The sequence below is a fragment of the Myxocyprinus asiaticus genome, chromosome 45, assembly GCF_019703515.2.
Source record: "Myxocyprinus asiaticus isolate MX2 ecotype Aquarium Trade chromosome 45, UBuf_Myxa_2, whole genome shotgun sequence".
Classification (NCBI taxonomy): domain Eukaryota; kingdom Metazoa; phylum Chordata; class Actinopteri; order Cypriniformes; family Catostomidae; genus Myxocyprinus; species Myxocyprinus asiaticus.
This window is the reverse complement of record NC_059388.1, coordinates 17,360,018-17,387,985: the sequence shown is the minus strand read 5'-3', so window position 1 is coordinate 17,387,985 and position 27,968 is coordinate 17,360,018. Positions and strand designations below refer to the sequence as shown.

Genomic DNA, 27,968 nt, shown 5'->3' with positions numbered 1-27,968 from the left:
AGATCTTAGCCGTCTTTGAAAGGTGTTCCGGGTATGCGCATGCGCACAATGATCCAGTCCTGTTTGTTTAGGTCTGGTTACCAGGTAACGGCAGCGTGCGCAACTTAGCTTGTTGTTGCTTACAGTTATCCGTGCGTCTCACAGAAAGTTCACTTTAATTTGCGTTCAGTCCGAGAAATCATTTGTTTTTCGTCATGTATGGCGTTAAACAGTCCATCTTTGCTGTTTGTGTTTAGCTAAACATTAGCCTCCCTTAATTGTCCAGTAACAAGCGTTGCTCTCTGGAGACAGGACAACATAGAGAAAGCAGCAGCAGAAGAGGGATGCACACAGTTAATACACACATCAGCAATGGAGGTAACAGCCCTCAAAAACAGTTATTTACAGTTATTGTACCTGGTGTTCTTGTATGTAAATGTATCTCTGTAAGCAAGCATTTAAATCCGTGCAATTTGAGTGAAAAAAAATGTTGAAAGAAAGATAAATAAATTAGTATTATATGTGTTTTAACGATCATGGTTTTTCAACATGGTGGGGCTTGTTTCTTTTATTCTTGAAATGGAGAATGATGGTGAATTAACACAGGATGAGGTGTCCAAATGCCTGTACAACCTGGGACATTCGGCAACAGGACTCCAGCATACATACCTGTGTCTCTCTGTGCCAGTGAGTGACACACACACACATTTTAGCTATCTATTTAGAACATACTATACAGACTTATACTGTAAAACTATTATACACTAATGAGCCAAAACATTATGACCACCTGCATAATATGCTGTTGGTCCCCGCGTGCCGCCAAAACAGCGCCGACCCCTCGAGGCATGAACTCTACAAGACCCCTGAAGGTGTCCTGTGGTATCTGTCACCAAGACATTAGCAGCAGATCCTGTAAGTTGCGAAGGTGGAGCCTCCATGGATCGGACTTATTGGTCCAGCACATCACACAGATGCTCAATCGGATTGAGATTTGGAGGCCAGGGCAACACCTTGAACTCTTCATCGTATTCCTCAAACCATTCCCAAACAATGTGTGCCATGTGGCAGGGCGCATCATCCTGCTGAAAGTGGACACTGCCATCAGAGAATACCATTGCCATGAAAGGGTGTACATTGTCTGCAACAGTGTTTAGGTAGGTGGCACGTGTCAAATTGACATCCACATGAATGGCCGGACCAAGGGATTCCCAGCAGAACATTGCCCAGAGCATCGCACTCCCTCTACCAGCTTTTCGTCTTCCCACAGTGCACCCTGGTTCCATCACTTCCCCAGGTAAACGGCACACACATTCACAGCCGTCCGTGTGATGTAAAAGAAAGCGGGACTCATCAGACCAGGTGACCATCTTCCACTGCTCCAAGGTCCAGTTCTGACGCTTGCGTGCCCATTGTAGGCACTTTCGACGTTGGACTGGGGTCATCACGGGCACTATGACCAGTCTGCGGCTACGCAGCCCCATACGCAGCAGGGTGCGATGCACTGTGTGTTGACACATTCCTCCCATAACCATCATTAACATTTTCTGTGACTTGTGCCACAGTAGACCTTCTGTCGGTTCAGACCAGACGGGATAGTCTTTGTTGCCCTTTGTTGGGCGCCCAACACCCTGTCGCCGGTTTGTCCCTCCTCAACCACTGTCGGCAGGTACTCACTACTGCTGACCGGGAGCACCCCACAAGCCTTGCCATTTCAGAGATGCTCTGCCCCAGTCGTCTGGCCATAACAATTTGGCCCTTGTCAAAGTCACTCAGGTCTTTACTCCTGCCCATTTCTGCTGCATTCAACACGTTGACTACGAGAACTGATTGTTCGCTTACCATCTAATCTACCCAGACTTTGACATGTGGCCTTGCTAGGAAATGATCAGTGTTATTCACTTCACCTGTGAGTGGTCATAATTTTTTGGCTCATCAGTGTAATTACTAAAAACTAACCCTACCCCTAAAAAGAAAACTTTATGCATTAAAAAAAAAAAAAAAGAAAAACATTATTTACTTAATTTATTCATAATTTTTTCAGTTAAGGATGTCCCAAAAAGGTAGCTACATACTGTAAACACACACACACAAACTCAGACTGTTACATCACCATGCAATGTAGGGATATTTTCCATATAATATTCCCCAGCCAGGCTTACAAGATGGAAGCACTGGTGGAAAATTAATGTTTTTTTTTTTTTGCCTGGAAGCTCTGATATTGTTTAGTTGTATGACTTTGCTGGAGAGAAACAGAAGTGGCCCCCAAATTAGTTTATGTCCCATTCCTAATGCATCATACTCTCCTTTAGTTTCAGGGTTTTACTGGAGGAAATTTTATTGCCACCAACTGAATTTCTGATTGTGTTTTTGGCCACAGGGGTGCGACTTGAAAAATGTCTCCATTTTATGCAATTATGTCTATCTTCAAAAGCTAGAGCTTCCCAACAATAAAATAAAAGGTAGGTTTACATCGGCTTAATGTTTGTGTTACATGAAAACTATATGGTGAAATGAAATTTGCTGTCATTTTTCAGACCCACTCAGATTTGTCTTGCGCTAATGTAGATATTTGCTCTAATATCCTCTTGTTGAAAGTGTTTGCCTGATTTTTTCCATCCGTGCCCGTCATGGTTGCTTGGTAGCAGGATGAATTATCTCTGCTGTGTGGATGCTTGTCATCCATCTTTCTCCTGCTCTTTCTGCTTAATGTTTTGTGACTTGTAGATTTATCCTGTGTGAGTCACATGCCACACCTCATCATACTGGATGCTTCCCACAACCAGCTCACGGATTTCTTTGGATTCCAGCCGCCAAAAAATCTCAAGGTGATTCAGATCAGTATAACATGTGATGTCATATGAGGTCGAGCTTTCCCATACAACAGTGATTAATTTAAGAGACTTCATTGTGTCTCAGCGTTTTCTTACAGTATCAGAGGTAATATGGCATATTAAAGTTAGCTGTTGTGTATTCTAACAATATATTTTAATCAGTTAAAGCTGAAGTGGGTAATTTATGCCCCACTGAACGGAATTGTAAAAATAAACATTATTTTCAAACAGCTTTCTGAATAAGCCCCCCGTCTTCTGTGGATCTAACAAACAGATAGTCCCGCCCCATGCTTTTGGTTGAGCCAATGTTGTTGTGTCGGGCTGGACATAGACACAGTATTTACCGTTTTCCAGAAAAGTATTAAGCTGGGAGACGAGAAGGTATATAAACACAGAAAAAGGTACACACTTCAGCTTTAATGAGAATATTTTTAGAGCCTAAGGTGTGTCCCAAATCGTACACTTCTGCACTATTCTACGCCATTTTTTAGTGTAAGTAGTGCGAGTAGTATGTTTACACTGAAAATGCAGCAAAAAGAAGTGTACCTGATGATGCACTTTTCAACCGTCAAAATGGAGTGTGGAATGTTGGACACTTAATGCACTCAGTGCACGCTGCTTGCCGTACATAGCGGAAGGGGCGGAGTTACCTGGCTGTGATGTTGGTCTGACAAAACAATTGTAAATAATGGAAATGTGGCAACAAGCGAAACTTCAGTGAGGATAGCATGTGCGCTTGAAATGTCACTTCCGTCAGCTGTTAACTGGCAAATGATTCCGTGTAGTAAAAAAACGTTAAGTGTTCCATTTGAGAAGATACTACACTATGCAAATTCATACACTACACGGCTGAGTGCATAGTGTATATTGTGTCATTTGGGACACAGCTCTAGAGTTTTAAAAACCCTAGCTATAATCATGTATTTTTTAAAATGTTGGGGTTTTTCATATATTGTGACATATACTTTTTTTTGATGCAGGAAGTGAATTTCTCACACAACCAGATCTCAGTAATGAAAGATCTTTCTGCGTATTCTTCTTTGACCAAACTGATTCTTGACTGTATCCTTTTAATGATTGCAAAGTTTGAGAGTTTGATTAAAACAACATAAAACAGCATTCACATCCCATTTTACTTCAGTAATGTAACAAATTTCAAAGTGCTATTCAAACAGGCAATTCAACAAGAAAAAATTATTTTATACATCAGGAATTGATTGGATCAAAAAAAGTTGCCATTGCATACCAGAATAGAGCCAGGTGGTTGAAAAATAAGAGGGATTAGTGAAATAAGCCGAAAAGGGAAGTCGTTTTAGAGACAAAGCAAGTTTTGTTGAAAGATTATAAAGGCAAATAAAAAATTATCTTAATAACGTGCACTGAAAAATCATTAAAAAAAGACTGTATGTGTTTTAAAGAATTATTCCAGGTTTAATACAAATTAAGTTGAAAAAATATTTTTAACTCATCTCTTGTTTATAAAAAAATAAATAAAAAAAAGAACAAATCGTGGTTATACAAGGCACTTACAATGGAATTGAATGGGGCCACTCCATAAACATTGTTTCAAAAGTATAGCCACAAGACGTAAACATTATGGGCCCTAGTTTAAGAGCAGAAGCGCTATGCCAGAAGTCATACACGTAAAGTCAATTGGCATGGCCAGGAAGTTTTGGTATTTTCGTGCAAGCATGCGCCAAGTCTAGGGCGCAAGTAGGTTTGGCGAAATTGCGTGCACAAAGTGCTAATGGGCTGGGTCAAGTGCAATTTAATTCTGAGGTTCTTCTCTGGCACCGTCTGTGTCCTGTTATATAATCCATTCCCTTTCAAGCACCAGTGATATAAACAAAGACATCACATTCATAAGAAGTTGGTAGTGTAAATTGACTGTATACAATGAATTAGAAGAATAGAAATATGGATGTACCTCTTTTATGCATTAAGTGTGTCCCTGTTGAATGTCAGCCATATTTCTATGACAGTGACATGCTTCTTTTATACTCATGGAAAATGTGGTTCTTGTCAGGATTTGGATTTATGCTCCGTTAAATTGTAAAGAAGGTAAGTATCATAAATCATTTTCATCTACTGATACACAAATCATGGCTAGTATTAACAGTGATTATTTCGGCACGCACTTCACTTCTTCAGGTTGATTTTGAGTTTGAAAAATGTAATTCATTAATTGAAACACAAAAAAATTCATTGAAAATATTTAGTTTGGACATTTACTTTATTAACACCTGCTGGTGGAATCTCCAAACTGCAAATGCAGAAACTGACTTTAGACTTTGGCTGCAAAAAGACGTGCTTTTGAAACGTCTTAGCGCAATGACCTATTTCTGAGGAAAATGTCAAATTACGCTTCATTTACATACAATACACCCCAATTTGCGCACATACACCCATAGATAGCACAAACACTTCCACATACGGCCACTTGCACTTTGCGCTGCAACAAAAATTGCACCTAGAAACAGTGCTCTCACGAAAATTGGATAAGACTTTGTGCACGGTTGTAGCGCTGCGCTTTGCGCACTTACGAAAATAGAGTCCTATACGTGTTTACGTGGTTTTAGTGTGACAACTTTTTTGCCATGGTGACACAACATCAGTAAACCAAATAAGCAATTTTATCACACTAAAATCACATATTACACTAGAGTCTATTACACTCTATTACACTAGAGTCAAGTTAACACATATAATGTTTAAGTCTTGTCACTATACTTTTGAAACAGTGTATTTTAATGTTTATGTACTGGCCTCATTCACTTCCATTGTAAGTGTCTCACTGTAACTGCTCTTTTTAAATAAATGAAAATATTTTATGTTGTAATCAACACTACGCTTCAAATGCTGTCGACTGAGCTTTACTTGTAATAAACCCAGAACATATAGGGTTACATTTGATTTCATGTTGAATTTTAACTATTGATTTATTATAAGCAAGTAAACAAAAATGTCTTTGACCATTCCTCACTGCTCAGATAACTCTTTTAGTGTGATCAGAGGCTTGGAAAAGTGTGAAAGGCTCTCACACCTCAGCCTGGCTCATAACAACATCTCACGCATTAGAGGCCTGAACCATCTACCCCTCAGAGAGCTCTGCCTGGTAACGTCAGCCCTCTTAAACAAACATACACAAATTTACCAGCAAATATTTAACAACAACACACTTAACACAGCTAATTTATTTCTGCTGATTAATAAGTGCAGAGTGGTATAAAATATGAGTGTATGTTTTAAAATATTTACTAATGAAGAGGAAATTTGTAAAGTAATTAATGTGTGTTTTGAGGTGGGAAATCATCAAGGACATGAAGGCAAGGATAGGTTTATTGATTCTTTGTGAGTAAAATGTTCATGTTTGTTTGGGAAATTATGTTACGCTCTACATTATGAGCCGATGAATGAACATAATAACACTTGATTTTAATTTTTTATATTGGACCTCAAATTGTTTATGAGTCTCTGTTGGATTAATTAGCATCAGCTTGCATAACCTGTTGACATATTTTTCTGCTCTTTGTTCACTGCTCACCTCGTTGTATCTCCCGGTCACCTGTCATCCTCCTCCAGATAATGTTGTTGTGTCAACACTTTCAGAAAGGTTACCTTTGCTCACAGTTTGTGATAGTGTAGGCAACAGCACTCCCTCATGTTTTGCCACTTCCCCCTACTGTTTTGATAAACTTGGCAGTTTTTCCTACACCACAACCCCCTTAACTGTGTGTTTTTAGGCTGTATGCTTGATAAGGTTCCGGTCTTCTCAAACAATATAACAAAGCCTAGTGTTGAAGCCCACCATATGGCAGGCCAGCGTACCATCAGACCTTTGCCACTCATCTGAAGTTTGATGTTTTTTGCTGTCCTTTATCAAAGAGAATCTTCATCATCAGCAGTGCTGTGTCCTTTGGTGTCCATTTCCTCACGAGGCCAAGCTGCTGGCGTGAGAGAGCCCAGACCTCGTTAAGAAAGAGTACACACACAGCAGTGGATACACATACACAATCGCCTGCATGCTGAACCAGTCCACCCCCCAGGTGCTCTGAGACCCTGAACAGCGTGCTCCTGTCAGCCTGTTCCTCTCACACCCATCACACTTTGGATCTGGAGCTTCCAGAGCCCCTCATGGTCGCCATCCCCCACTGTTCTCTGCCAGGCATGGGGTATTGTAAGGCCAGGGCATTGGAAGCTGGACTCTAGATGATAAACTAGGACAAGAGATTCACTGTACAACCATAGGGTGTGTGCAGAGCCTCTTGTTCATTGATATGCATTCTCTGCCTTACCAGATGTTCAGCTGTCAGTCCTTACCCATCACCTCATGATAACGAAGCTCACCTGTCAATTAAACAGTTACATTCAGACAGGAATGTTCCATAACTGTGCAGATGGGCATCAAAGTATTTGACTTACTTTTCTTCAATTCAAATGATAATTTCAGTGTGTATGTGTGTGTGTGTGTGTGTGTGTGTGTGTGTGTGTGTGTGTGTGTGTCTGGTTGTGTGTTAAGAAGGGGAATGTCATACAAAATATTGAGAATCTCCAGACTCTACGGAACCTGCAGGTTCTGGATCTGTCCTGTAACCGAATTCAAAGTCTTGCAGGTCTCCAAAACCTTCATCTCCTGGGAGCAGTCAACCTTGAGAGCAATCTGGTAAAGGAAATGCTATATTCTTGTCTTATTGTATTATGCACATGGTTTCTAATGTTAGAATACACCACAGAATAACAAAGTACTAACAAAAAAAAGAGTCAATATGTCTAGTGAAACTTGATAAAAAGGTTAGGAAGGTTTAATTTTGTGAAAATTGCAATGAAAAACATCAGTACTCTATGTGGTAACATATTCATGATCAGGCCAACACAGAATCTGTACACAGAAATCGCAGATTTACGGACATTTTGAATGCCCATTATTCACTAAGTTCTACACATTCCCTGCCGCTTTTTTTTTATTGATTATTGTGGCTACTTTGGTTATGCTTTCAGCTACCAATGAGATTGTATCACTTAATATAGGATGCATCTCAATCAGCTCCCTAGCTCCCTATGTCATGAATCGGTATATTATGAACACGAATTCGACCACTGGGTAGGGTGTTCATCCACTGAGCATTGGGACACTTACGACTCAATCACCTGCAAAGCGATTACGAGCTTGCACATTACATTTACATTTATATTTATTCATTTGGCAGACGCTTTTATCCAAAGCGACTTACAAAAGAGGAAAAACATAAGCGAATCATCTTAAGGAGACAGGCAGCCAGTGAAGAGAGACAAGGAGTGGTGTAACATGTTCTCTCTTTGGTTGATCAAGGACCAGATGTGCTGCTGCATTCTGGATCATTTGCAGGGGTCTAATTGCACATGCAGGGAGGCCTGCAATGAGAGTGTTACAGTAGTCCAGTCTAGTTCTGACAAGTGACTGAACAAGAAGTTGTGTGGCATGTTCAGAGAGGAAGGGTCTTATCTTCCTGATATTGTAGAGTGTAAATCTACATGATCTTGTGGTCTTTGAGATGTGGTCTGTGAAATTGAGTTTGTTATCGATGGTTACCCCTAGATTTCTGACGTTTTGGAAGGCGTTACTGTAGTTGCACCCAGCTGCACGGTGATGTTGTGTTCAACAGCAGGGTCGGTCTTGGCTGGGTTAAGTTGCAGGTGGTGTTCCTTTATCCCAGCCAAGATGTCTGCCAGGCAGGCAGAGATTCGAGCAGTCACTGTGGTGTCGTTGGGCTGGAAAAACAAGTAGAGTTGCATGTCATCAGCGTGGCAATGGTAAGAGAACTCATGTGCCTGAATGATGGGTCCCAGTGATGTTGTGTATGTAGAGAAGAGAAGTGGCCCAAGCACTGAACTCTGATGTACCCCAGTAAGTAGCTGATGTGGCTTGGACACCTCACCTCACCTCTCCAGGCTACCTTGAAGGACCTACCTGAGAGATAGGAATTAAACCAGTCAAGCACAGTTCCTGTGATACCCAGCGAAGAGAGGGTGGAGAGTAAGATCTGATCATTGACTGTGTCGAAAGCTGCAGACAGGTCCAGTAGAATCAGGACGGATGATCTGGATTCAGCTTTCGCCTGTCTCAGCAACTCAGTGACAGACAGCAGGGCAGTCTCGGTGGAGTGTCACTTTTGAAGCCTGACTGATTGTCATCCAGCAGCTTGTTCTGCGAGAGGTAGGCAGAGATTTGATTGAAAAATGCCCTTTCAAGTGTTTTTGCCATGAATGGGATGAGAGAGACTGGTCTGTAGTGTTCCATTTGTGTGGGATTAAGTGCGGGTTTCTTCAGCAGCAGGGTTACTCGAGCCTGCTTAAATGTAGTGCGAAAAGTGCCTGTAAGTAGAGATGTGTTAATTATGTGAGTGAGTGCAGGTAAGATGGACGGAGAGATGGCGTGGAGAAGGTGAGAAGGAATGGGGTCAAGGGAACAGGTGGTGGGGTGGTTGAGAGGTGGGGTTGAGAGGAGTTTAGAGACCTCAGTGTCAGTCAGAGGAGAGAACATAGAGACAGAGGAGTTGCATACAGGAGACGGGTGTTTGACAGGGTGAGGTGCTGAGAATGTATTGCTGATGGTTGTAACCTTATTAATAAAAATGTGGCGAAGAAATCTGCTGTCAGTGATGTGTCAGGTGGTAGAGGAGGAGGGCAGAGAAGTGTGTTGAATGTTCTAAACAAGCTGCGAGTGTCTGTGGTGCTGTTGATCTTGTTCTGGTAGTAGGAAGTTTTTGCAGATTTAACATTATCTGAAAAAGTTGCAAGCAGAGACTGATACTTACCTAGACCTGCTGGATCTTTAGATTTCCGCCATCTCCTCTCATCTGCCCTGAGGTCAGTCCGATGTTCACGAAGGACGTCAGAGAGCCAGGGGCTGCGTGGTGTAGTACATGCTGGCCTTGAGGCGAGAGGACAGATGTTGTCTAGACAGGTTGTTAAAATAGAGCTTATTTTATCTGTGGCAGTGTTTACATCAAGGGTGGAAAATACATTTTGTGTGGGAAGAGAGGTAGAGACAGCAGTGGAAATGCGAGAGGGTGAAAGAGAACCAAGGGTGGAGTCTCTTTTAATGGAGATGGGAGAGTCATGTTGAATTGAACAAAGTAGTGATCAGAGACATGTAAAGGAGTAACAAGAATATCTGAGTTGGTACAGTTACGTGTAAAAATGAGGTTCCAGCTTGTTGCCCGATCTGTGAGTTGCTGTGGTGATTAGTCTTTCCAAGTCAAATGAGGCCAGAAGAGCATTCAGTTCAGTGGCCTGGTGCTTGACTTGGAGTATGTTGAAATCACCAAGAACCACAAGTGGCTTACCATCCTCCGGGAAGGAGGACAGCAGGACATCCAACTCCTCGAGAAAGTTTGCCAGCTGACCAGGAGGGCGATAAATGACAACAACGTGTATTTTTGTGGGTTGCATTGTAGTAATAGCATGGAATTCAAAAGTTGTATTGTTACATAGAGAAGAGTGTGGTGGAAAAGTCCAGTTGTTATGAATGAGCAAACCTGTTCCCCCACCCCTACCGGTGTGTCGAGGGGTATGAGAGAAGGAGAAGTTGTTAGAGAGCAGCAGGTGTTGCTGTATCCTCTGGACGTATCCATGTTTCTGTCAGTGCCAGGATGCTGAGGGTGGACTGTGTGGCAAAGGCTGGAATGAAATCAGCTTTGTTCACAGCTGACTGGCAGTTCCAGAGTCCCACTGAGAAAGAGAGCGGAGCAGGTGCTGAAGTGCAAAGTGGCCGTAGGTTGTGTGGGTTGCGTTTTGTCTTGCATCTATATCGTGTAAACTGTCTGTAACAGATAACAGGGATGTGCTTGAAGGCATATGTTATTCGTGAAGTAGACATGTTAGTATGTACAAGGAAAATAAGAAAAGATATAAAATTAAAAGATACTTAAGTGCTACTGTATGGTGAGTGGCGCCTTGTCGGTGTCCTTGCTCGGTGGACTCGCACAGGTAGACTCGCTGGTCTTTACACAAGTAGGTCTTCACACAAGGAGGGCTTTTCATGAGGGCTACCACTTCCGCTGCCTCTTCCGCGTCAGCATTCACGTCAAAAATATACACAATGATAACGAGCCGTACAGTAAAAAAAGCAGGACACGCCTTAATGCTACTTAGCACAAAGCTAGTCACGTGGGCAACCGAAACTACGGGTCTCGCGAGGTGAACAGCGCGGGAACAAACGCGACTTCAGTACACCGCAAATAAATTATGCTACACTTTAGCAATAAATAATACTCTAAAACAAGTGAAGCACTGTTTATAGACACTAAAAACAATGATGGTTTTACACACACTGGACAAACAACTCTAAATCTAGCAGTGAATACCCTGGGACAAGTCAAAACAATATAGCACACACATCAACACACGTTTAAGCGACGCGAGTTCAAGCCAGTAAACAAATAGCACAAGTCTAGCAATGAATACCACTCTACAACAAAGTAAAACAATGAAATAAACACACTTATATGCAACTGCAGACTCCTGTAGATAAATCGCTTCTTCATTAAAACACAGCTGGTATTAATCAACAGCATCGCTGTTGTTGAGAAAATAAGGCTTTGACTTCATAGTTTTACAATTGTGCTTATCTTCTAATGACTTTAGAAGACATGACAATGTTTCCAGGAAGGGAACATAGTGAGCAACGATGCTCCCTGGTTTTACAGGGCATTCTGGGAACTTTAAGGCAGCAAACTTTTCAGTGCACTGGAACAATTTTGCGATTAAGACTAGAAGCCCTAGAAGTGTCTGACTTCCTGATCAGTGCCCTGACTACTGAACTAGGAAGCTGATAGAGATGCACCCATAGTTTTCCATAGTTAAATAATTCCACAGATTTCCATAGATTTCCCCTCAAAATCAGTGCCGAAAAATGTCAGCAGATTCCATCTGGGCTTTTTATATTTATCTTGAATTTTATCCAATTTTATTTATGTCTATGGCAAATTGTCTGTTTTTATGTGTTCTGTCTATCAGATCAGTGAAATAAAGCAAGCCTCACATTTACATTACCTTGTTTTGTTGAGAGATCTGAATCTCCTAAAAAACCCAGTCCAGGTGAGGCCATCTTAACCAGAAAACTTCACAACACAGACAAGACTGGGCTTATATCTCTACCTAATATTTCCTTCATTACCATTTACTCTTTTGCAGGACCAAGATGACTACAGAATGGCTGTGATCTTCCTTCTTCAGCACCTCACTTTTCTTGACCAACAGACTGTAACTGCAGAAGAGAAGGTGGTTATGTTATTTCAAGTGTCTTGTTATTATAGTTTCTTGTTTCTAAAAAGTGAAGCACCTATTTTTGCACTACAATGCAGTTTCAACAGGAATCCCTTTGCAGGCTTTTTAAAGTCCAGAGCTCTACTTGTCAAAGATCCGAAAGTGTTAAAATAGAAAAACAAACTTGCTTTGAATGTTTGTCAGAAAATAAAGTGCATGTTGCTGTTGTCTTTCATTTTCAGGTGTCTGCTGTTAACAAGTATGACCCTCCTCTAGAGGTGGTGGCAGCCAGAGATCACATGACGCACTTGGTGTATCAGCTCATGCAGCCGCAGGTTATATTTGACAGGTGTGACTTTTAGATTGCCTGTCTGATTCTTTTTAGGGGCATGTCCTGTCCACAAAGGGAATTTCAGAGCAGAAATCCCTTCAAATGACTCAGATCTGAGATAATGTTAATCCAGACCAGTATAGTGTGTCTCCATTAGAAGTCATTCAGTGTACCATCTAATCATATTTGGTTAACTTTCTCACAGAGACTTAATTTGCTCAGTTCATGCTGATATTATTTACTAATCTAGATTGTTCCATGTCATTCTGTTTAATTCACAAGTACTCTGCCGAGTCTGGATGCTCCCTACCCCATGCTGGTCCTTACTGGCCCACAGGCCTGTGGAAAGAGGGAACTTGCCCATAAGTTGTGCCAAGAATTCAGTGACTATTTTGCTTATGGGTGATTGTCAGTTTGAAGTGCATTTTAGTAGCCACTACTGATAGAATTTTCTTACAAGTGACATATTTTACTGTGCTTTATTTGCACTCTATTTTGTGATATAATGTATTTATCTAGAATAAAATTCTATAAAGGTTGTTTGTTTTACACCTGTGGCCTAAACAATGATTTTATGTGTTCTTCTTGTACTTGTGCATAACTAGATCATCAGAGAATTTATTGTCTTTTTGTTTTAAGTGCCTGCCACACCACCAGGGGACCCTATTATGGGGAAGAGGATGGCTTAGACTATCACTTTGTTCCCGAGGAAGAATTTCAAAACATGTTTCAAATGGTAATTCTCTGTCACATTTGAATGATTGTTTTAATCTATTTTTAAAGTTGTTAATCCACAGAAGGCATTAGAAATAAGTATTTTACTCTAACAGTGGACAGTATTTAGTTTCCTATGTTAATGTTTTATGCTTCCACTATCTCGTTTAGCTCTTAAGTGTTGCTTTATAAGTCTGTGTTATTGATTGATAGAGGCTGGAAGGAAGCCTTTTGAAGTGTGATTATAACCTTATGCTGCCAGTGCAGAGGACAGGACTGATGTGAGTTTTACAGACTAACCTCTTCTACCTATATCACAGATGTGTGTCTGCATTCTGAAGACCCAAACGCTCCTCTGCCTTTTCCCCTTCACAAAGCTTTGTATGTCTCTTTGGGCCTGTTAAAGCAAATAAAGGGAAGGATTAGAGTATGGTTGGGATTTTTACTGATGTTTTAAAGCAACCTTGACCAGCAGAGACAGTAAAGAGAGAGAGAAACATGTGTTTAAGGTAGGTTTCACTTTGAAATGGCTTTCTGGAGTAAAAGCTTGACTAGAAGAGACAGGAAGTGACATTAGCATCTTGCTGGGTGATAAATAGCAATGCAGTGCCTAAATGGACCCAGGTGCAGTTAGACACGTGGGTCAAAGGTTTGTCTATGTGAAGCCGTGTGAAGAACGATGTTCCCCTGGACTGCAAAGGTTAAGAGTTTAGGTCATAGCTGAGAGCGTTGCTCTTCCACGAATCTGAGCTGAACACCTTGAACATTCATGATGATTCCTATTCAAGAGATGAATGGATGAATTTGAGATTAACTTTTGCTCTTTTGAAAGTCATGCTCCACTTACAATATCGTCTAAGGCAGGGTTTCTCAACCACTGGGTCGCGGATCATTGTCTGCTGTGTCGCGAGATCTTTTCTGTCATGAGTACAAATTACCGATAAGAAGGATAGAACTGTACATTTGCAATGTTTGGGGCAACAGTGACCTCTATTGTCAAATTGCGTTAATATCTCCAGGTTTACGCAAGTAGGTAAAGCTGCAGGGCGGAGACCTCCAAATGGGGGTGGAATCTTCAAAAGAGGGCAGGGTTACTCTAAAAGAGGGTGGAGTTACACCAAAAGGGGGCGAGGTTACTCCAAAAAGGGGGTTGCACCAACTCCAAAAGGGTCAAGGTTAGGGAAAGGATAAGGTTAGGGGCTCCCTATATCTTTAATTGCGATTTGGAACTTACGCCCCTTTTTGGAGCTACTGTATGCCTGCAGCTATACCCTTCTCGGTTTACATAAACGGCCATAAGAAAGAGGTTGCTACGAATCGTTCTTTCTGGACAAGGTCACTTTACGTAGCATTGCATGCGCTAGCTCCATGCATTACTGTGCTAGTCTGAATGCAGTCCAATCTCTGGACATCATCATTTCAGAGCGGTAGTCCCAAGTAGGGTTGCCACCCGTCCCGTAAAATACAGGATCGTCCCATAAAATATTTAAAGATGAAATAATGCGTCCCGTATCGAATCAATGCGGGATGCGATTTGTACCATATTTAAGCTGGTCCGATGGCGTTACCACAAAATCTTAATTAAAATATAATTAATTTAATCTTGATATTCTTTGGAAATTGTGCCTACGGTGGGTAACGGACTGTCTGAAAAGTCCTCGCATTGTGCTAAAACTTGCTAAAACTGTGGAGTGTGTGGTAAGGGACCATCTGAAAACTTCAGCCAGCAGCACCAAAGCTACAATGGGCTGTAGATATTAGGCCACTGTATTATAAGCATGTAAACATAACTAGATTCATTAAGTACCTATTAATTTATTATTAACCTATTTCCACAATATTTTGTTTTTTACTGTGAAAAAAATTAATTTTTATGTTCCCATTTGCTCCAACACCAAAAGAAAAATCCACTATTACGTTCCCATTACATAGTGGTGGATTACGCCAGTCAGGAGAGAGGAAGATGCAAAATTTGCTTTAACTTCCTCAGCAGTTATATTTGAAATTGCATCACAGCAGTGTTTATATGTTTGCTGATTTTGCTAGATTTGGATGTCATCAATGTTTGAAATTGGACAATTTCTGTTTTACTCTCTCACTCTCAGGGTAAATTTGTCCAGACGATGCAATACGGAGGTCATTGGTATGGTCTGTCTCAGGAGTCCATTGAGTGTGTGGCTCGTGAGGGTCTGGCATGTTGTGTACACATGGAACTAGAGGTATGGTGTTATGAAAACATGTTCCACCATGTTAACATGCTTTGGCCAACCTCAAAATTACCATCGACTGAGTCAAATGCAACAGCAGTTAATTGTACTGGACATTTTGTGTGTTTGCTCCAATTCCAGGGCGTGTATAGTTTGAAGAACTCGTATTTTGAGCCCCGTTATGTTTTGCTGATCCCCACTACTGTTGATAATTACATCTGCTGTTTGAAAGCGAGAGGATTCTACAGTAACGCTCAAATGGAAACAGCCGTGTCTCGCATTGACTTGTACACCAAGACCAACAGAGAAAAGCCCGGCTTCTTTGACAATGTTATTCCTTCTGGTAACAAACTTTTATTAATCCATTAAAAGGAATACCCTGAAATAAATAAAAAATTGCATTATTTATTCACTCTCATGTCATTCCAGCATTGTGTTATTTTCATTGTTCCAAAAGGAGATGTTAGGCAGAATTTCCAAGCAACTCTTTGCATACAAAGAAAAATTTATAATGATTTATAATTCCAAGTTCCAAATTGAAAAAAGCACCAACAAAGTGGTTCATATGCTCTATTCCTAGTTTTCTGAAATTTAAGGCATTATTTACTGAAAGTCTTGCCCTTATCTTTTGCTCTCAAATGTAATAAAACACCTATTGTGCAGGTTTGATATGTTTGGTCACAAGACACATGAGAACTAATGGCAACTGGTGTCAAGAGAGTTGAAGCATCATTTTTGTAGTACAAAGTATGACTTCTGTAGCTCATTTTAGACCTTGGGCAGAGCAGAGAGCAATTATCAGTGAATCACAACTTAAATTTTGGCCTGCATGGTACTTAAACAAATCGTATTAACTCAGAAGACTTGGAACATAGCGCACGAGTTCTATGTGTTTCTTGTATGATACATTGATGCTTATTTGGAGCTTGCCTTTATAAATCACCATCCACTTTCATTGTATGGAAAAGGACATTCTAATAAAAGGGGGTTGGAACAACATAGGGTTAAACAAATGATACGAAAATGTAATATTAATTAAAAGGTTAATTAAACTGTGTATTTATAAGAAGTGATATTTTATTTCCCTCTTTGAATTGTAAGAAACCCCGAAGTTACAATAAAGCAAATCCTTTACCTGCCTAATCAAAATGTTTTTTAAAGATTCTTTCACATTTTATTGGCCCCCTTATAAATGCAGTGAATAAAATGAGGACTATTTTGGTGCTGTATGCTTATCAGATGATCGTGCTGAGGCCTACCGGACTTTAAAGCTGCTGGTGAAGGAGTACCTGGGTTTAGAAGAGCATGAAAAAAGAGAAGAAGAAAGTAGCTCAATCACCCCTGACAACAACTCCACTAGTGAGCTCTCAGCCACACTTTGCCCTAATGGTGCTGTAAGCGATTTTAGCCATTCTAACTTCCACGAGTCTGAGCCGTTGATTTAGCCATGCCCCCCTTTTCAAAACACCGCACCAATACCATTAAAAGCAGACACAAACATGTTCCCACGGTTGTCAAACACAAGAGTAGTGAATAGCACCCTCAGCTGACAAATTATAGATCAGAATATGGCAGTAAGCCTCAATAATTTGCTGCCACGACAACACTAAGAGAACGTGTAAAACATTTGACAGGCAGAAAGCGTCAGAGACCGCGGCCTGCGGACACATTTTTGTTTGTTGTTTACAGAGTCTAGAGCTGTCACTGAGACCGGTGAGATATCTCACAACACTTATTTCAGTGATATCTTTCAGGGAGTATGACATTGTTTTGCGTACCTTTCCATGAAAAAATCGCTTACAGCACCTTTAAAGGGATAGTTTATCCAAAAATGAAAATAACAATGCTAGCCTCAGTCACCATTTACTTTCATTATATGGAAAAAGATGGAATGAAAGTGAATATTGACTGAGACTAACATTCTTCTTAACATCTCTTTTTGTGTACCATGGAAGAAAGAAAATCTTACGGGTTTGAAACTAAATGATGGTGAGTAAATGACAGAATTTTCATTTGGGTCAAACTATCCCTTTAAATGAGGTCAATTCTGTCTTCGGGACACTTATACAGAATTATATAGAATATAGTTGTAAGTAGTTGTTCTCTGGATGAGGTTGTGGCATTTCACTGATACAGCCACAGTAGACATCTGTTCATGATGGCCGAATGCCCTAATGATAGTTCTGTTGTAGATGGAACAGGTGAGTTACTGGCAGCCAACACAGAGGCCACTGACCTCATGGACTCCTACAGCAGAAACTACCAGAACAAAATCCAGGCCAAAATGACCCCTCAACAAAACCCTGCAGTGAGTGAGAAATTCCAGCATTGTTGGCTTTATTTTTACACAATCATTCATGCTACACCATAACTTTTTCTGTTAAATTTAACCACATGAGAACAGAACTTGGAGAGCGTTGCTGTTCATTTTTCTTATAATCCACAGAAGCTATCATTGTCATGAAGAACAGATAGGGATGAAGTGATGGTCTAAAATATTTCTGTAAACCCTGTAGGAAATGGCCTCCAGACGGGAGCAGCTAATTCGGGAAGCGCTGAGTGGAAAGAGTCCTGGTGCTTATGCAGAGCTGTTTCAGAGGTAAAATAACCCTGACTGTACTTTTGCCAAAAATTTAGATTGGGCAGTGAAGAATTCATAGACAGAGGACAACTTCTAAAACATGAGTGAATCAAGTGTAATTCCATTTTTATATGCGCTGATTTAAGTTTCAGGTTTAATTGTGCTCTGTCAAATGGGTCCCGCACCTGAACTCACATCGTTGGTTAGAGGGATAGTTCACCCAAAAATGAAAATTCTCTCATCATTTACTCACCCTCATGCCATCCCAGATGTGTATGACTTTCTTTCTTCTGCAAAACACAAATACATTTTTTTTAGAAGAATATCTCAGCTCTGTTGGTCCTCACAGTACAAGTGAATGGTGACCAGAAATTTAAAGATGCAAAAAGGACATAATGTCAGCATAAAAGTAATCCATAAGTGTCCAGTTTTAAAAACATGTCTTCAGAAGCAAAGTGATAAGTGTGGGTGAGAAGCAAATCAATAAGTCCTTTTTACTATAAATCTCCACCTTTGACTAGCCCCAGCCAGTATGTGGCTGAGTGTGAAAGTGCCAGTGAAAGTGTTGATTTACAGTAAAAAAGGACTTAAATATTGATCTGTTTCTTACGCAAACAAACAGATCAATGTTTTGAACCACCACAGAACCACAGCATTTCACCAAGGGCCGTTCAGACTGAGAATGTTTGTGCATTAAAAGGATGCAGCACAAAGAATGTAACACATTTTTAAAAATTTTAATTATTTTTTAAAAATGTGGCGCTCCTGCACAAGACGCTGATAAAACAATGAAACATGGCACAACAGTCAACAACGTCCATCTAGCTTGCACATGTTTACATTGAAAAAAAAAGGAAAACGGTGTTGACATGACTAACATATTTTTGTGGTTTTACATATGTGGTGTTTTTGTCTTCATGCAAATATATGGAACATTAGTGATGTAATTCTAGTCACTGAAATTTGGGATGTTTGGGTCTCTTGTGGTAATAAAATTAAATGGCCCAAAATTGGTCTCCTCAGCAAAATTTTGCCAGCACCACCACAGGCCTTTATGTATACTACTTTACTGATATCTGTGTATTTATTTGTATGTCACAGGAGTGCACCAACAGCTTCATCATCATTAGCATCTCACTCCCGGCCTCCACATGGCCCCTCATCCTCCCCAATGCGTCCAGTTGTCCTCAGCGGTCCTGACCTCGATGAGGATAGCAGGTATGCAACACACACCTTGACTTTTTCACTTCTCCCCTCTGACCCCGGAACAGCAGGACAATTAACCTTTCCCCAAAGTCCTCTGCTACTGTATATCATTTCCAGAGATGTGTTTTATCTTGTAGCCCCTTCCTTTATGTTTATAACCTCTGTCTCCATTTTACACACATCCAGGCTCAAATATCAAAGTTTTTATCCCCAGCTCAAAGTCAAAGCATTCAAGTACAGTAGCTGACATGCCCCAGGCCATCTGGAAGATGAATGTGTTGGAGCACGTAAATATAGATTTATTACTATCGGTGCTTATGCCTCTCTCATGTGTGTGCTCAGGGACTCTAAACAGGCGAAGATATACAAGACTACTCCTGTGAAATATGCATGTCCCCAAGATATTTAAATACACAGTAATTTAGCTAATTAAGAAGAATCCTGAGAGATTCACACAGCCGCCCGGCCTGCGTGGTGCTCCTGCTTTAGCTTATTAGATAGGAAAAAAATTATTAAACTAATGTGCAGGACTAAATTGTGTTAAACATGGCTTTTTGTTTCTCCTCCGCCAGGGAAAGGTGATATGCATTTGGAGTTTGTTACTTTACAGTCTAGTTATAAATTCTACTCTGAAATCAATTGAAAATGCAAGCTGTGTAATCAAGGGATATCTATGAAGAGACCATTGCCAACTCCGTAAAAACAAAACTGTATCATTATATTTAATCAAAACTTGTTAATGGGAGACCTGAGACTTGAGGTTTTAGCTGGTTCAGCACTGATTTGTGTGTATGTGTTTTAACTAAAACCTCTAAAGAGTGAGTAATTTCCATATTAAAGTTGTTGTTCTTTATAGTTTCTTTCCAGGCCTACTGAGGATTGTCGCAGAATGAAACTGTAAAGACCCCATGAATCGGCTTGATGAGCACAGTTTTCTTTTCTGTGTTGACATATTTTTTATTGAAACTTGAAATTGGGGCAGGACATATAGAAGGGCTCGACTCTTCTTTTTTTTAATGGTCAATAACCTTTAGTTTACATAGCCATGAACGTGATTTGCTAATTGCTGTTGCTAGTCCCAAGAAGTGGTATTAAGAGGAGGGACAATCTCCTTCTAGAGAGCATTTCATTGGTCAAAATGCAAGTGCAAGATGAGTCAGCAATATTTTTGGTCCATTTGCTGGGAGAGACAGAATGTAAATTGTAGTGCATATACACTGATGAGCCAAAACATTATAACCACTCACAGGTGAAGCGAATAATGTTGATCATCTCCTAACAAGGCCACATGTCAAGGTCTGGGTAGATTAGATGGTAATCGAACAATCAGTTCTCGTAGTCAACGTGTTGAATGCAAGAGAAATGGGCAGGAGTAAAGACCTGAGTGACTTTGTCAAGGTCCAAGCTGTTATGGCCAGACAACTGGGTCAGAGCATCTCTAAAACTGCAAAGCTTGTGGGGTGCACCCAGACAGCAGTGGTGAGTACCTGCCGACAGTGGTCTGAAGAGGGACAAACCGCAAACAGGGTGTTGGGCACTCAAGGCTTATTGATGTGCGAGGGCAACGAAGACTATCCCGTCTGGTCCGAACCGACAGAAGGTCTACTGTGGCAGAAAATTTGAATGATGGTAACGGGAGGAATGTGTCACAACACAGTGCATTGAACCCTGCTGCATATGGGGCTGCATAGACACAGACCAGTCAGAGTGCCCATGATGACCCCTGTCCACCGTCGAAAGTGCCTACAATGGGCACGCGAGCATCGGAACTGGGCCTTGCAGCAGTACTCAAGGTCGTCTGGTCTGATGAGTCCCGTTTTCTTTTACATCACATGGAAGGCCATATATGTGTGCACCATTTACCTGGGGAAGTGATGGCACCAGGATGCACTGTGGGAAGACAAATAGCCAGTGGAAAGAGTGTGATGCTCTAGGCAATGTTCTGCTGGGAAACCCTGGGTCCGGCCATTAATGTGGACGTCAATTTGACACGTGCCACCTACCTAAACATTGTTGCAGACCAGGTACACCCCTTCATGACAATGGTATTCCCTGATGGCAGTGTCCACTTTCAGCAGGATAATGCGCCCTGCCACACTGCACACATTGTTCGGGAATGGTTTGAGGAACATAATGAAGAGTTCAAGGTGTTGCCCTGGCCTCCAGATTCCCCAGATCTCAATCTGATTGAGCATCTGTGGGATGTGCTGGACCAACAAGTCCGATCCATGTCGGCTTCACCTTGTAACTTACAGGACTTGAAGGATCTGCTGCTAGTGTCTTGGTGCCAGATACCACAGAACACCTTCAGGGGTCTTGTAGAGTCCATGCCTCAGTGGGTCTGCGCTGTTTTTGCAGCATGCAGAGGGCCTACAGCATATTAGGCAGGTGGTCATAATGTTTTGACTCATCTGTGTATTTGCTAAAAGGTAGTTTTGTCAACTTTATGAGTACACTAGCATATACTGTAGATGACCTCAAAGTTAACAAAGATGGACTCAAAGCCACAAAACTCAAATTGTGATTTGTCTTTAAGAGCCTTTCACTGTCAAACAAATATGAGCACTGGTATGACTGTCTTCCTTTTCTCTTTCATCTTCTTCATCTCTTTCTGTCTAACTTTCTCTGTCTCTCTCTCATTCTCTCCCCTTTCTCACAGTTCTGAGGAATCTCATATCAGTTCTGGCTTGTCTATGAGGAGCTCTGCAGGAGCGCTCTCAGCAGAAAGTCCAGCCAGAGGATCAGATGCTGGGTCAGGGCACAACATTGAGCCTTTGGATATGTCAATGTTGGGGCAGGACCGAGACTCCCTTAGAGGTGAAGAGCTAGTGGCATATATAAGATATCTATTTAGCAGATCTGATTTGTATATAAAGTCATAGTTGATTTTACTCACATATATATATAAACCATCTTCATTCAGCTACTGATTTTCCAAGGTGATTTTATAAGTATTCATACTGTAGGTATTTGTATGTAAAGTGTACACATTCATTTTTGTACATTTGGATCAACACTGAAAAGTACAATATCAACGTATCGACAGCATCTTAAAAGGTAACATTTTACAATAAGGTTCCATTTGTTAACATTAGTTAATGCATTCGGTATCTTGAACTTGTCATGGTTTTGTGTGTTTTTGTTCATGTTTTGTGTGAATGTCTTTTATTTTGGAAGTTTAGTTTCTGTTTTATAGTCATGTGTTCCATGTCATGTTATTTCCAGTTTCCCTGCCATGTCATGTGATTCTCTGTTTCATGTCATGTGGTCCCCTGGTCATGTGATTTCATGTTTCCCTCCATGTTCATGTGTCTTGCTCTCATTGGTTTATTGTCTTGTTACCAGTTCTGTCTTGTCATTGGTTATCATTGTCATGTTTCTCCCTTGTCCATGTATTTAAGCCTCATGTTTGCCATTGTCCATTGTTAGGTATTGTGTTTATGTAACGTTGTTTGGTAGTCAAACATTGTTTGGTAGTCAGAGTTCCACGTCATGGCCGCCGAGCCAGAGTTCCACGTCATGGCCGCCGAGCCAGAGTTCCACGTCATGGCTGCCGAGCCAGGGTCTCACGTCATGGCCGCCGAGCCAGGGTCCCACGTCATGGCCGCCGAGCCAGGGTCTCGCGTCATGGTCGCCGAGCCAGGGTCCCACGTCATGGTCGCTGAGCCAGGGTCCCACGTCATGGTCGCCAAGCCAGGGTCTCACGTCATGGTCGCCGAGCCAGGGTCCCACGTCATGGTCGCCGAGCCAGGGTCTCACGTCATGGTCGACGAGCCAGGGTCCCACGTCATGGTCGACGAGCCAGGGTCCCACGTCATGGTCGCAGAGCTTGCGCCACCTTCTGCCCCGGATCCTGAGTCTGCTCCATGCCATGTCACAGCCACACCTGTGTCTGCTCCATGCCATGTCACAGCCACACCTGTGTCTGCTCCATGCCATGTCACAGCCATGCCTCGGCCTGCTCCATGCCATGTCATAGCCATGCCAGAGTCTGCTCCATGCCATGTCACAGCCACGCCTCAGCCTGCTCCATGCCATGTCACAGCCACGCCTGAGTCTGCTCCATGCCATGTCACATCTCGGCCTGCTCATGCCATGTCACAGCCACGCTTGAGTCTGCTCCATGCCATGTCACGCCTCGGCCTTCTCCATGCCATGTCACAGCCATGCCTCAGCCTGCTCCATGCCATGTCACAGCCACGCTTGAGTCTGCTCCATGCCATGTCACGCCTCGGCCTTCTCCATGCCATGTCACAGCCATGCCTCAGCCTGCTCCATGCCATGTCACAGCCACGCCTCAGCCTGCTTCATGCCATGTCACAGCCACGCCTCAGCCTGCTCCATGCCATATGTCACAGCCACGCCTCAACCTGCTCCATGTCACAGCCACGCCTCAGCCTGCTCCATGCCATGTCACAGCCATGCCTCAGCCTGCTCCATACCATGTCACAGCCATGCCTCAGCCTGCTCCATGCCATGTCACAGCAATGCCTCAGCCTGCTCTATGCCATGTCACAGCAACGCCTCAGCCTGCTCCATACCATGTCACAGCAATGCCTCAGCATTCTCCATGCCATGTCACAGCAATGCCTGAGCCCATCACAATAACACCTCAGTCTGCTTAACGCCATGTCACAGCTGAACCTCAGTCTGCTCCATGCCATGTCACAGCCAAGCTTCAGTCTGCTCCATTCCATGTCTCAGTCAAGCCCCAGACTGCTCCATGCCATATCACAAGCAAGCATTTGCTCCACTGTCCTGGCCCGCCTCTGCTCCACTGTCCTAGCCCGCCTCTGCTCCACAGTCCAGGCCCGCCTCTGCTCCACGGTCCAGGCCCGCCTCTGCTCCACGGTCCAGGCCCACCTCTGCTCCATAGTCCAATGCTCCAGCCTGCCACTACCAATGAGTCAGCATCGACGCCTACCATGCCAAGTTAGGATGCTGCCATACCATGTTACCATGTCATGCCCCCCCCCCCAGCTCCCTCTTGAACTCTGTGTTTTTGTTTTGGGGCTTTGGGAGCCGCCCCTAGTGGGGGGATATGTCATGGTTTTATGTGTTTTTGTTATTGTTTTGTGTTAATGTCTTTTATTTTGGAAGTTTAGTTCCTGTTTTATAGTCATGTGTCATGTTTTTCCATTTTCCCTGCCATGTCATGTGATTCCCTGTTTCATGTCATGTGATCCCCTGGTCATGTGATTCCATGTTTCCCTTCATGTTCATGTGTCTTGCTTTCATTGGTTTATTGTCTTGTTACCTTGTTATCAGTTCTATCTTGTCATTGGTTATCATTGTCATGTTTCTCTCTTGTCCATGTATTTAAGCCTCATGTTTGCCATTGTCCATTGTCAGGTATTGTGTTTATGTAATGTTGTTTGGTAGTCAAGTCAAGTTTATGTTAATGTTTTGTTTCACGTTTGGATTTACGGTTGTTGGATAACACTTATGTAAATAAACTGCACCTGGGTTCTAACTTCATCATCGTCTTCATCAGCCTGTCTTTGCCAGCAACTTTACAGAACTTATAATGAACAATATATATTTTTTACAGCATTTAATAATCTTTGTTAATGTTAGTTCATAAAAATACAATTATTCATTGTTAGTTCATGTTAAAGGGTTAGTTCACCCAAAAATGATAATTCTCTCATGACTTTGCTTCTTCAGCAGATCCGAAGTGAAGATTTTTAGGGCTGTCCCCAACCAAAGATTTTCCTAGTCGACTAGTAGTCATTAGTTTAAGCCATTAGTCTCATTGCAATGTATGGACAAAAAGAGCTGAAATGTGCTTATAAAAATCTTCACTTCGGTTCTGCTGAGGAAGGAAAGTCATAAACATCTGGGATGGCTTAAATGTGTGTCAGTCATGAGAGAATTTTCATTTTTGGGTGAACTTAACCTTTAACTAATGTTGTTAACTAATGTTGACAAATGGAACCTTGTTGCAAAGTGTTACCTCTAAAACAAAACCCTTTTACGTACGTACAACAAATGTTATTCTGAGATGCAGGTTGGCGCTGTTTTGGCGGCACAAGGGGGACCTACCCAATATTAGGCAGGTGGTTTTAATGTTGTGGCTGATCGGTGTAAATGTGATGCCGTTATATTTAATTAATCTAATTTATATGAAATACAATAAAATCAGCAAATGAATGAATCTCAAAGGATTCGTAAACATTTGTATGTCTCTAAAGTTGTATATACGTAAAAAAGGTTCACATTTTAGAAGCTGCCCATATTTTTATAGTGAATGTATCCTTATCTGTTCAAATGTAGAACCACACTTTATGTATAAATACCTACAAAAACCAATGTTGGTTTTACAGTAAGAGATCATTTTGGATTTACAATAAATGACTCAACCCCCATGTTAATTTGACCAATGCATAGCTGACTGGTGTCATGCAGGTCACATGGACTCTGGCCTGACCCCTGATTCTCCTCGCTCAGCCTCCGAGCGTGTCTCACCAACACTCCCCTCCTCCCCGGGCCGCCCAGGTGCCAACACCAAACCAGTCCTGCCCCCCATCCCATCTGGACGCAAGACCAATGATTCCGGTCCAAAAGAGTGACTGCAAGGATAGAGAGGTAGTGGAGGGATTGTAAAAGTGTAGATAAAGGGAAATACATTTTAGGACCTCATGTTAATGTTGTGTCTGTCCTGTTAGTAGTGGAAATAGCTAAATGACATCCTTACAGTTTTTTAGTAAAAGTATTTAAGTTTAATTAACCCTCGAACCCTTAACCCTTGGTCAAATATCTTTGTCTGCCCGGTGCTGTGGACACAGGAAGCCATACAGTAATGTCATAGTGTGAAGTTTTGGTCACACTTTACACTACATAGATTATATATACATACATGTTACAGTGTAATTACAAAGGAAGTACTGAGTTATTGTAAAGAGCAAGTTATAATTTATATTATTTCACCACTCTGTGGGATACTTGATTCTGATTGGTCAGTTGCGGTATTCTGCACTTAAATACTTTTGCATTATAACTGTGTAATGGACCGTTGTCCCAGGCAAACTATTTTATAATTAACTGTGCTAGCTATTTCTTCTCGCATAATCAAATAATTTATACTCTAATCCATTTTTAATGTCCATTAGTTTATTTATTTGGTAATTAGCCAAGGAATAAGTAAGAAGATGTACAGTCAGATGGTCATTAACACAAATAAATCCTGGCAGGGTGATTAGGACCTTGATGTTGTCCGAATTACTATATATGCAACATGGACATGTATTGTAAAATGTTACTCAAATGGAATACGTTCTTCTCCAGTGAGCAGATGGAGAATGTTGTATTTGATTAGATAGAGTTTTCTGTCTGAGTGCCTGTAATTAATGTATCTCTTGGTTATATCTGACACACATAAAAAAGGTTCACATTTTAGAAGCTGCCCATATTTTTATAGTGTATGTATCCTTATCTGTTCAAATGTAGAACCACACTTTATGTATAAATACCTACAAAAACCAATGTTGGTTTTCATGTAAGAGATCATTTTGGATTTACAGTAAATGACTCAACCCCCATGTTAATTTGAGTAAATACAGTATGAGACAGCTGTATACAGGTTTCACTTGACACAAGTTGCATTTCATTTCCCCATTCATTTTTCATCAGTGCAAGGTATGTGTTGTGGGTGAGTTTGTGTGTGGATCTGTTTGTACACACACCTGGCCATCCATCAGCGTCAGTCCCTCTAACTAGCAGATGTTGCAATGATCTCATAATTCAGTAAGGCAGTTTCAGACAAGATGGCTCACAGTACTTTGAGAGCCTTCAGGCATAACCTACATACAGAGACAGTCTTCACACCTTAGTTACCTTATCATCCATATCTAAATCCCATCTCTCTCTCTCTTTCTGTCTCCTAATACTTCACAATAATCTCATAAGCACAGTTGTCCTCTCAAAAAATGTGTACTGTGGAAGTACATGAAAATAAAGGTGTGATGTAATTTTTGTGATGGAAAATAATGACTGTTTTCAAACAGGTTTCACAAACAGTCAATGAACGACAGAATGTGTCAGTTATGCTGACATTGTTTTTGTGTGTGCACTTAAGATGGTGTGATAGCTTTTGTGGCATAACATATTCATAGTATCAAAATAATTTTTCCACACACATGATTTCAGTCTTTAAACATCCATAACCTGCACTCTGAAAATCAAGATCATATCTCAGAGAAAGACAAATTTGTCCACTTAAAATTATCCAGAGCAGCACTGGAAGACAAAGAAACCAACATAAATCATTTTTTAAACACAGAGATGAGAGAGAACGAGAGGCTAAATCAAAGTAGAGCTGTTGTATTTTTTCCTTAAAGCTGTTGTCTGTGAGTGTTTGTGTTAGCTCAGGCCTGCAAGGATCACAGTAAGTACCTATAATTGCTGCTGAAAGTTAGAATGGTGTTTAAGTAGCTTGATTATGGCCACAATGACCTGCTTAGATTTCAGCCTTGTTTTAGAATAGAAGTTTATGTCTCCACAATGTAGAGTTGGGGTACTTGAGTTCGTACTCGGACTCGAGTCCGAGTCACGAGTCCAATTTTAATGGACTTGGACTTGTCACGGACTCCAGCCTTTGGGATTCGGGATTTTTTTCATAGTCCAGCCAAGTCCATGGCATTTGATTTTTGATGCAATGAACAAAATTAATAAATAAAAATAACGAACAGAAATAAATGGACACTCTGTCTGCAAGCAGTTGTATCACCCCTGATGTTGTAGACGTAGCCAGAGTTTGTTTCACCGTGTTGAGCAATCACACCTGCAGAGTGGCACGCTCAGTCAACCAATACACTTGAATGTTACTATGGAGACTGCTGTATAACATCGATTACCGAGGTGGCTGGCAC

At 41.5% G+C, this 27,968-nt stretch overlaps 1 protein-coding gene across 1 annotated transcript; it reads left to right on the top strand.

Moving 5' to 3' along the window:
• Window positions 1-109: 109 nt before the first annotated feature.
• On the top strand, window positions 110-27,185 carry lrguk (leucine-rich repeats and guanylate kinase domain containing). Its single transcript, XM_051688293.1, has 20 exons — window positions 110-357; window positions 565-666; window positions 2,360-2,441; window positions 2,707-2,807; window positions 3,794-3,875; window positions 5,804-5,928; window positions 7,333-7,476; window positions 11,811-11,891; window positions 11,988-12,074; window positions 12,302-12,408; window positions 12,673-12,792; window positions 13,030-13,126; window positions 15,210-15,323; window positions 15,453-15,654; window positions 16,551-16,670; window positions 17,504-17,619; window positions 17,828-17,910; window positions 18,994-19,110; window positions 21,758-21,915; window positions 25,507-27,185. The coding sequence occupies exons 1-20, from the start codon at window positions 352-354 to the stop codon at window positions 25,668-25,670; spliced, it is 2,208 nt and encodes a 735-aa protein (XP_051544253.1). The 5' UTR covers window positions 110-351; the 3' UTR covers window positions 25,671-27,185.
• The last annotated feature ends 783 nt before the right edge of the window (window positions 27,186-27,968 follow it).

What these genes read in the sequence shown, in the direction of transcription:
- lrguk (XM_051688293.1), top strand. An exon ending in TCCCAACAATAAAATAAAAG is followed by an intron (nt 2,442 to 2,706) that starts GTAGGTTTACAT and finishes TGTGACTTGTAG; the next exon opens with ATTTATCCTGTGTGAGTCAC. An exon ending in CTGTAACTGCAGAAGAGAAG is followed by an intron (nt 12,075 to 12,301) that starts GTGGTTATGTTA and finishes TTTCATTTTCAG; the next exon opens with GTGTCTGCTGTTAACAAGTA.